Source organism: Physeter macrocephalus, chromosome 19 (assembly GCF_002837175.3).
Source record: "Physeter macrocephalus isolate SW-GA chromosome 19, ASM283717v5, whole genome shotgun sequence".
Taxonomy (NCBI): Eukaryota; Metazoa; Chordata; class Mammalia; order Artiodactyla; family Physeteridae; genus Physeter; species Physeter macrocephalus.
This window is the reverse complement of record NC_041232.1, coordinates 55,581,239-55,592,428: the sequence shown is the minus strand read 5'-3', so window position 1 is coordinate 55,592,428 and position 11,190 is coordinate 55,581,239. Positions and strand designations below refer to the sequence as shown.

The following is an 11,190-nucleotide window of genomic DNA, read 5'->3' as shown; positions in this document are numbered from 1 at the left end:
GCGTCCGGAGCCTGTGCTCCGCAATGGGAGAGGGCACAACAGTGAGAGGCCCGCATACCGCAAAAAAAAAAAAAAACAAAAAAAAAAACACTCTAGGTTTAATCTTCAGAATGGAAATATTTCCTATCTTATTCTATAAATGTAGTTCTTAGCCCTTACCAATGACTACTAAGAAAACTCCAAAAATTTTGCTTTTAAAAATAATTACAGGGCTTCCCTGGTGGTGCAGTGGTTAGGAATCCACCTGCCAATGCAGGGGACATGGTTTCGAGCCCTGGCCTGGGAAGATCCCACGTGCCACGGAGCAACAAAGCCCGTGCACCACAAATACTGAGCCTGAGCTCTAGAGCCCGTGAGCCACAACTACTGAGCCCACGTGCCACAACTACTGAAGCCTGCGTGCCTAGAGCCCGTGCTCCACAAGAGAAGCCACCGCAATGAGAAGCCCGCACACCGCAACGAAGAGTAGCCCCTGCTCACCGCAACTAAAGAAAGCCCGCGCACAGCAACGAAGACCCAACACAGCCAAAAATAAATAAACAAATTTAAAACAAAACAAATAATAATTACAAATTGAAGAAACTCACAAAACTCAAAAAAAAAATTTAAAGCATCTATTGTCTTCCAGTTCCAATTGCCACTCAGGCACTCAAAACTCATAATTAGATAATTTGAAACTTTGTGACTATCAATTCAATTTTAGTCACCTTTCCTTAAGCCCAGAAACCAGGTTAAAATCCTTTGTAAATATTTCATGGACCACTCTTTCCTTTCATGTCTATAACAACTATAGCATTTGTAATTACTTGTTTATTTACTCTTCGTCATTTCCACTATTTTATAAATTCCATGAGGACAGACTACTTACTTCCCAACAATGTATTTTCCCTTACTTAAACCAAAATATATTCTTTTTTTTTTTCAGAGTTTACTGAATTTTATTCAGTAAATAATCAGAAAACAAACACTCATGTTGCCAACACACAGGTCGAGAAACAGAACATTCCCCCAGAAGTCCCCTATGCACACCTTCCTGATCATAAACAACCTCTCAGCATTAACCACTATTCTGCTATTCTAAAGTCAGGTCTGTTCATTTTACTTGCTCCAGAAGTGCCCTATGTACGCCTTCCTGATCATAAACAACCTCTCAGCATTAACCACTATTCTGCTATTCTAAAGTCAGGTCTGTTCATTTTACTTGTCTTGTCAGGACACCTAAGACACTACAAAGACTAAGGCTGTGCTTCTCCGGTTGGGGGACCTTACAGGAAATCAGACGGGAAGTTACAGAATAATTACAGCATATCTTCTTGGAATTATCAAATTTTCTCCATTTCTACAAGAAAACATTTCGTTGTGCTTTTGTTTTATTGTGCTTCACAGATGTTGCATTTTTTACAAACTGAAGGTTTGTGTCAACCCTGCATCAAGCAAGTTTATTAGCACCATTTTTCCAACAGCATTTGCTCACTTCATGTCATTATGTCACATTTTGGGAATTCTCACAATATTTTACATTCTTCATTATTCATCTATTTGTTGTGGTAATCTGTGATCAGTGAACTTTGATGTTACCATTACAACTCAATGAAGGCTCAGCAATCGTTAGCATTTTTTAGCAATAGAGTATTTTTAAAATTAAGGTACGTACATTTGTTTTTTAGACATAATGCTATTGCATACTTAAGAGACTTCAGTATACTGTAAACATAACTCTTATATGCACTGGGAAACCAAAAAAAAATTATGTGACTCACTTTACTGCGATATTCATTTTACTGCAGTGGCTCAGAACCAAAACTGCAATATCTCAGAGGTATGCCTGCAATTTAAATCTTTTCTTATTCTTTTTAAAAAACATTAAAACAAGGGCATTTAAGAAGTAGGACACAAAGGTGACAACATTTTTAAAGATAACACATAAGGTTTCAAAGAAAAATTCTTTTAAAAACTGAATTTAGAAAGCCACTCTGAGTTTCACGTTGACCAGAGTTATATGAAATTTGGTGGGAAAGATAAAGTCTAGGTTAAGGATCTGGAAGAGTAAGAGAGGGGAGGAGGAAGGCAGAGAGACAGCATGTGTAGGTGGGAGGGTGGTAGACTGACAAACCAACAGAAGAGACTCAGTATCTTGCTATCAATTACCTCTCACAGTTCAGAAACTTTTCCACTGGAGTGAAACCTCCAGATCCTCCTAAACACCTCTCCCATTTTTGCTGAGTCCCTCTCCAAGAGGACATGACAGACAAGTCAAGGCACCTTAAAGTCATTCTCTCTACTATCTCTTCAAAACTTGGGGGATTTAACTCCATCACAGACCAGAACACTACAGAATGTGAAATGTAAAACCAGCTTTCTGATGGTCAGTGAGATGTTTCAAGTAGCACAGTCATCGGCAGTCAGTTCCTCCTTTCTCCCCACACCTTCTTTAACCAGTTAAATATTTCCATGTTACAATCCACTGCCTGCGGACAGACCCCTTCCACAGCGTCCACTACAATGATGCACCCATCACAAACGCGAACAGCCGTTGATACTTCTGAGGAGAAATCCACATGTCCTGGAGAGTCTATCAGATTAATCAGGTACTCCTCCTCACCTTTTGCATAATGTAGTAAAATGGCACTAGATTTCACAGTGATCCCTCGGACCTGTTCATCCTCTCTGCTGTCCATGTACCTTAACTTGCCTGCCAGGCAACTGGAGATGATGCCATTGCTAGATATAAGACAGTCAGCCAGAGTAGTTTTTCCTGTTAAAGTAACAATATTAATTTAAATCGATTTCTTTTTTGCCATGTTTTTCTGAAGTTGAATCATCTTATCCAAACTATTGAGCACCATGGTCACTTATTTCCTGTGATGGCTGCCGCCGACCAGCCAGCCCAGCTCGGACCCCAGCGCCCAGCCACACCACGCACGTCCAAAATATATTCTTTTCATAATTTTTTCTTATATTGACCGTCAACGTTTCTTTTAATTACGAAAAGCAATATACATGATTTTACCATTAAATACCATTTTTTCTCAAAAAAATTAAATGAAAGGTTAACTGGCTTATTAATTCTTACTCAAATATATCAGTATCAGTGGCCAGGGAAATCAAATGACTATCAAAGCACCTCTATAGTGTTCTGTTTCTAAAAACAATTTTTAATTGGATCAATAAATGTTTGATTTTCTATTATTTTATTTGAGATTTATGGCATCTAACAGCTAGGTATGCTTATATGCTTATTTTAAGAAACAAAATTACATAACAGAAAATAGATTAATCAAGTATCCTTCTTAGGAGGTATAAGTAATTCAGTTTCACTGTTAGCCTTGCATGCTTTGGAAATGCTGCTGAATGTATCACCTAGTGTGTTTTCCCAAGTATAGAAAAGACTTACTACATGAAATCAAAAAAACACTGCATTGTTATTAAATTCCCCAGGAAGGAGAAATTTGGAAGAAAACTCCTCTTTTTAAGTCATTCATCACAATCTGATTATGTTAGTCATCTGGTATTCTGTATTCAAACTACACTTTCCTTCATTTGTATGAAAATGAATTAACTTCAGTAGTAAGTGCGAAGTCTGTTTGTTCATTAAACAGGCACATCTTGGAAAATATAAAATTCCTCCAAGCATGAAGGACATAAGCATACAAGTAAAACAAAACAAACAAACAAAAAATCATATTTCTATCTCAGGCAATTCAGTAAAAATTTCCCAAGAGCTATGAAATACCATCTAGATAGCAATCACCATTCTTCTCAAGAACAAGTTAATTCTAATGCTTCAGAATATAAATGCAACGTTCCCTGTCAAAATCACTCCCATTTCTTATTGAATTAAGTGTAACTCTTCACATAGACATTTACAGTTAGACAGTTACAGTTAGATACATGGGTTCTGACCTTGCTTCCCAGACAGCTACATATATCCCACACTTCTGTTAAAGCGAAATATTTTCTACTTTTCCTGTACTTTTCAATCTCTTTGCCTTTGCTCATATTGCTCATGTAAACTCATGTCCAACTCTGAAAATTCTCTTCCTTCATTGTCTATCTCAAATGCCACTTCTTCCTCAAATTCTAATAGGGAATCTCTCTCCTTTTGAGCCACACAATAGTAAGAAATATGGCTTTTAAAAATTCTGAAACAGAACATTAAACAAATCAAATTCAGAAAGATATTAAAAGACTGATTAATATTTATTTTACAAATGTATGGTGAGTTTAACATTAGGAATTCAGCATCTATTTCATGCACACTATGTACTAAATATCAATGTTTTTCACATAGCATGATGCTATACTTACAAATTACAAGGACCCACCTAACACTTAATAGAACTATCAAGAAACATCACTAAAGAAACTAGATAAAATATAAATATTAAAATAAAAACATAGTTTTCCATTTAACCAACAAACAGAAATAAGAGATAAAAGGGGTGAGGTAGTTCATAATAGTAACAATTGTCTCAGAATAAATATAATTTTTTAAAATGTGAAAAAAATTTTATAAAATTGTGACTTGAATAATCATGTATCTCCAGGAGGGAAGATTTAATATCATAAAGATGTTAATCTTCCCTAATATAATATATAAATTTAATGTAATTCCACTTAAGATTCTGGTAGAGTTTTAAGAAAATGACAAAATTGTTCTAAATTTAGAATATACAAAAATTATAAAGAAAATTGTTTAAGAAAAAAAGGAAGGGAGGGGTTTTATCCAATCATATGTTTAAAGTTATTATGAAGCAACTGCAATTTTTTTTTTTTTTTTTTTTTTTTGCGGTACATGGGCCTCTCACTGTTGCGGCCTCTCCCGTTGCGGAGCACAGGCTCCGGACACTCAGGCTCAGCGGCCATGGCCCACGGGCCCAGCCGCTCCGTGGCATGTGGGATCTTCCCGGACCGGGGCACGAACCCGTGTGCCCTGCATCGGCAGGCGGACTCTCAGCCACTGCGCCACCAGGGAAGCCCCTGCAATTTTTTAAAAGTATGATACAAGCACAAAAACAGAAGGTTCATAAAGGATTATCAGAAAAAAGCATATGTAAAAGGCATATATATTTTGACAATAATTCTAATGCAAGCTACTTATTCAAGAATATGGAAAAACATATTCAAAAGTCTATTCATTAAAATAGTTACAGCAAAAGATTAGAAATAAAACAACTGCCTACCAGAAGCTGACTGGTTAAATAAATTACAAAATAAATTTGCAGTAAAATATTATGCTGCTGTTTGAAAGGAATAAGGTACATCTACAGGTATCCATAAAGTATAAAAACACAGTGCTTTCCTAAAGATTAAATGTGCCTTTGACATTATTTGCCTTTATATTCATTTGCCTATGTTTCCAGACTTTATGGACACCAAATATATGCGTTGAAGATGAGAAAATGTCCAAGATTACACTGTTCAATTAATAAGGCAAGTTTTTAACAATATGTATAGGATATCCCTATTTTTCTTAATTTTTAAAGAGGTGTATATATATACCATACATGCATATATATGCCTGCAATTTGCATAGAGAATATATGAAAAGATATAAGTGGCTACCTTTCTAGGGATAAAAAACGGTTGGAGAAGTGGAGTTGTTAAAGGAATATTACTTTCTATGTTACTATTTCGTTTGCAATTTAAAAGCAAAGCAAATCAGAAAAAAAAAGATGATAATATCATATAGTAAAGGAACAAACCAAATGCTGTGGGATCAGGAAAGAAACAAAGATAAATGCCATCTGCTTCCTGGAATGGTTAAGAGAGGTTTCTCAGAGATGTTGAGGTCTGTGCTACAGCTTGAAGGATGAACAGCAGGAAGACTCCACTAGGACGATGAAGTAGCACATATAAAGGCCTGGCAGAGTGCTCCCTTTTCTCCACATCCTCTCCAGCATTTATTGTTTGTAGATTTTTTGATGATGGCCATTCTGACTGGTGTGAGATGATTTCGCATTGTAGTTTTGATTTGCATTTCTCTAATGATTAATGATGTTGAGCACTCTTTCATGTGTTTGTTGGCAATCTGTATATCTTTGGAGAAATGTCTATTTAGGTCTTCTGCCCATTTCTGGATTGGGTTGTTTTTTTTTTGTTATTGAGCTGGATGAGCTGCTTGCAAATCTTGGAGATTAATCCTTTGTCAGTTGCTTAATTTGCAAATATTTCCTCCCATTCTGAGGGTTGTCTTGTTGTCTTATGGTTTCCTTTGCTGTGCAAAAGCTTTGAAGTTTCATTAGGTCCCATTTGTTTATTTTTGTTTTTATTTCCATTTCTCTAGGAGGTGGGTCAAAATGTAAATTGATACAGCCACTATGGAGAACAGTATGGAGGTTCCTTAAAAAACTAAAAATAGAACTACCATAAGACCCAGCAATCCCACTACTGGGCATGTAACCTGAGAAAACCATAATTCAAAAATAGTCACGTACCAAAATGTTCATTGCAGCTCTATTTACAATAGCCAGGACATGGAAGCAACCTAAGTGTCCCTCATCGGATGAATGGATAAAGAAGATGTGGCACATATATACAATGAAATATTACTCAGCCATAAAAAGAAATGAAATTGAGATATCTGTAGTGAGGTAGATGGACCTAGAGTCTGTCATACAGAGTGAAGTTAAGTCAGAAAGAGAAAAATCATTGTAAAGCAATTATACTGCAATAAAGATGTTAAAAGAAAAAAAAAAAAAAAAAGGCCTGGAAGGCCTGGCTACTGGAGGGACTACAGTATACTGAAAAAATCAGACTGTCCAAATATAAAACACAGTATTTTTCATTCAAGTTTTTTGGTCATCCAAGATGTGGATATTTAGCCAAAGTGACCTTTGACGTATCTTTGATGCTATTATTATATGATTATATTATATATTATTATGGGTTGGCCAAAAGGTTCGCTCGTTTTTTTTCCGTAAGATGGCTCTAGTAGCACTTAGTTGTCTTTAACTTCATTCAAAACAATTTTGTTAGATCGTATTGTGACACCTGTCATATGAAGTGTGCATTTTTAAAAAAACTTATCAAAATTGGTGAATTTTTGTGTAGCCATTTTAATATTGAGGATGGAAGAAAAAAAGCAACATTTTTGTCATATTATGCTTTATTATTTCAAGAAAGGTAAAAACGCAACTGAAACGCAAAAAAGGATTTGTGCAGTGAATGGAGAAGGTGCTTAATATTGAGGATGGAAGAAAAAAAGCAACATTTTTGTCATATTATGCTTTATTATTTCAAGAAAGGTAAAAACGCAACTGAAACGCAAAAAAGGATTTGTGCAGTGAATGGAGAAGGTGCTGTGACGGATCAAACGTGTCAAAAGTGGTTTGCGAAGTTTCATGCTGGAGATTTCTCACTGGACGATTCTCCATGGTTGGATAGACCAGTTGAAGTTGATAGAAATCAAATCGAGACATTAACTGAGAACAATCAACATAATACCATGAAGGAGATAGCTGACATAATCAAAATATCCAAATCAAGTGTTGAAAATCATTTGCACCAGCTTGGCTATCTTAATCACTTTGTTGCTTGGGTTCCACATAAGTTAAGCAAAGAAAACCTTCTTGACGTATTTCCACATGCAATTCTCTACTTTAACGTAACAAAAATGTTCTGTTTTTAAAACAAATTGTGACAGGCGATGAAAAGTGGATACTGTACAATAATGTGGAATGGAACAGATCGTGGGGCAAGTGAAATGAACCACCACCAACCACACCAAAGGCTGACTGATCTTCATCCAAAGAAGGTGATGCTGTGTATATGGTGGGATTGGAAGGGAGTCCTCTATGATGAGCTCCTTCCGGAAAACCAAACGATCAATTCCAACAAGTACTGCTCCTAATTAGACCAACTGAAAGCAGCACTCAACGAAAAGCGTCCGGAATTAGTCAACAGAAAATGCATAATCTTCCATCAGGATAACGCAAGACCGCATGTTTCTTTGATGACCAGTCAAAAACTGTTATAGCTGGGAAGTTCTGTTTCATCTGCTGTATTCACCAGACATTGCATCTTCGGATTTCCATTTATTTCGGTCTTTACAAAATTCTCTTAATTGAAAAAATTTCAATTCCCTGAAAGACTGTAAAAGGCACCTGGAACAGTTTTTTGCTCAAAAAGATTAAAAGTTTTCTCTTAATTGAAAAAATTTCAATTCCCTGGAAGACTGTAAAAGGCACCTGGAACAGTTTTTTGCTCAAAAAGATTAAAAGTTTTGCGAAGATGGAATTATGAAGTTGCCTGAAAAATGGCAGATGGTTGTGGAACAAAATGGTGAATATGCTGTTCAATAAAGTTCTTGGTGAAAATAAAAAATGTGTCTTTTACTTAAAAACCAAAGGAACTTCTTGACCAACCCAATATATGGTTATATTATCTTTGAAATACCAAAAAGCATTTGAAGTTTATAAAACCATAAATATTATACTATTCCACAGACAAAGCAAAAGGAGAAATTTTAAACCGATTAGAAATGAAAGGTACAACATGAATGATTTGAGTATGAAATTGACATAATATAAATTTACAATCCTTCAGCATAACTGTATGAGTACAATTTTCAAAATTCTGCCCCAGATAATTTTTTCTTCATAACTATAAAGTGACATAAGCAGCTGTTATCACTATTTTTTGGATGGGAAACCGAGGTGAGAATAATACATGTTCCCAAAGACATATAGGTACATAGTCAGAGAAAAGACATAATTCAAATCTTAAAATACATCTGAAGAGTCAGTAGAAACTGAATTAAAAGACCTTTTTTTTTTAAGCTGAGTATATACAAACCTCAAAAAGCACCCCAAAACTAACAACCATATTTTGCAGTTTAGGAGGCATGCTATATTTCTATCATTATTCTTTACGTCATAACAAAAACTATAAAATGGTCTAGAAATAATTCAGTACTTGCATGAATACTGTTAACTCCAGAGACAATCAAATGCTTAGCCTCTAAGCTTGTAAGGCAACAAAGTCAGGCAATCAAAAACAATGATTTACAATATTTCTATTTAAAGTCTGAACCCATGTTGAGGGGGACTATCTTAACTATAGCCCAGAGGCCTTTCTGTTTGACTCATGTCAAACATAGATAAAGACTTAATGACTAAAGTGAAATTTCTAATGAATTTCAAAACAAACATTTCACTATTTTAAATAAATATTGTAATAATTTTTTTACTTGTGATATAGTAAAAACAACAATGGAGAAGATAATATGCTGAATCACAATGCTAGGAATTGCTCTTTGACAGGACAGTGAAAAACATCCTATTCCAATAAAATTATACAATATCTGAGACTTATGTCAAAATAATCTAGAGGAGGGTAGGGAATGGGGAGGAGAGAATAATTGGTGTTAGAGATGAAACAAATTGTCTATGAGTTGGCAGCTGCTGAAGATGGGTAAATTATGTATGAGCATTCACTATACTACTTACTTCAGTGTTTAAATTTTATTGTAATTAAATACATATACAACTATCAACCTTAACAAATGCTGCATTTTGCTTCTTGAAATTCAGATACCACTATGAATTCAAAATAATGATCGGCACTCCTATATATATTGAGGCTTGAGAAGAGTCATCCCATATTCCATAAGGCTTGCAGGCCAGCATAAACTATTAGGTTATGTTTGAGAACACATTCCCTCTATAAAAATTAATAAGTAAAAAAATTAGTGAATTCATCTACCTTATTAGGAATAACTAAAATTCAAAATCCAGCAATGCTTTGGGTCAACACAGTCTTCTACCTTCCCTGGTGGCCTTATATGTATATAAATAGCCACCATAATGTTTGTAGTCTTTCCTTTCCAGAGGATTCAAAACCACATTCAGAAAATCTACATATATACATAACTGTCAGTAGCTCAAAGTTTAAAGGAGGGGTTTGAAAGAGAATACGATGACCATGCACCTCTATGCTTTAAAGGCCCCAAGGGCTTTTCAAGGCTACAATTCAATGTGGCTTGTTGTAGACTGACTGATAGAGGGGATCCGAATTATTCCCTAACTGGTACTGCATTAAACCATTTTTCACTAGAATTCCTTTTTCCAGACAGAGCAATACAAGCTCTACTGCCAGGTAAATGTCCTGGGAGAGACTGTCCTATCACATAACAGATCAGGAAGTAAATTTTCATTTCAGAGGAATCCTTGGAGGAATATTTTAATTTTGCTTCTGCAAACACACATAGTATATCCTGTTCCCTTCTAAAAATTTCCCTCTCTCTCTCTGTCTCTCACACACACAAACACATATACACACACACACACACACACACACAGTCCATAATCAGGCTCTAGTTTAAAATGTACCTAGTTGAAGAGGAGTAATGAATAACAATGCACCTCATCATCTGCCTGCCGTAACCGGGCAACAGCATAACGCCTCACTGTTGGATTGGTGTAATGAGAGGACAACAGCTCCAAGGAATCCTCTACATCCATTGGCTTCCATTTTCCCAGAAGTTCCAATGCCTGTTTGGCCTCCTGGGGTAGATCCCAATTAACACATTTCAAGAACTTCGTCAAAGCCTAAAATCAGAAAAGGTTTAAGAATTAGAAACAATAGCTGATTCTGGGATAGGAAGGGTCAAGGGTGACTAGGCAGAGCTCAACTTGGACTTGATGGCAGAGTCACAAAGTCAACGACAGACTCCTTACATAAACACTTTGTTTAGTGTTTAGTATACACACAATCCTAGAAAAACACTGCAGACGAGGAAAAAAAAAATCATGTTCCTTGTAACATGGTCAAACAACTATGAATTTTAAAATTTTCTTCAGCTTTTCTTCATTTTGCTTTTGTTATTTTAAAACATTGCAGACCTCAAGACAGGGAAATAGTTGATACATGTCTCACGAACTCAGAGATACCTTAGACAAAACCTTCATTTTACAACATCGACATGTGAGACATAAGATATTGCAGCCAATGAATGATAGTCCAAAGTCAAGAAGGGCAGAACCCCACTCTTGAACAACTCCCAGAGTCAATGGTTTTCCTAGATACTCACATACAAGGACTCAAATGAAGTCAAATATGTATGTCTCTTTTACACAGAGAAGTAACTATTGGGGAATTAGTGTTTAATGGGGACAGAGTTTCAGTTTAGGAAGGTGAAAAATTCGGGAGATGGATGATGGTGAGAGTTGCACAACAATGTGAGTGTGT

General features: G+C 35.8%; 1 protein-coding gene across 3 annotated transcripts in view; it reads right to left on the bottom strand.

Annotated features, from left to right (window-relative positions):
- Window positions 1-11,190, bottom strand: part of PIK3C3 (phosphatidylinositol 3-kinase catalytic subunit type 3) — a 174,335-nt gene that overhangs the window by 74,710 nt on the left and 88,435 nt on the right. For all 3 annotated transcript variants that reach the window (XR_002891345.3, XM_024120622.1, XM_028480039.2), the window contains exon 10: window positions 10,365-10,550. Coding sequence is in view for 2 of the 3 variants with exons in the window: in XM_024120622.1 (XP_023976390.1) it covers window positions 10,365-10,550 (186 nt within the window). In the remaining variant the exon portion in view is untranslated. The remainder of the gene's footprint in view (window positions 1-10,364; window positions 10,551-11,190) is intronic.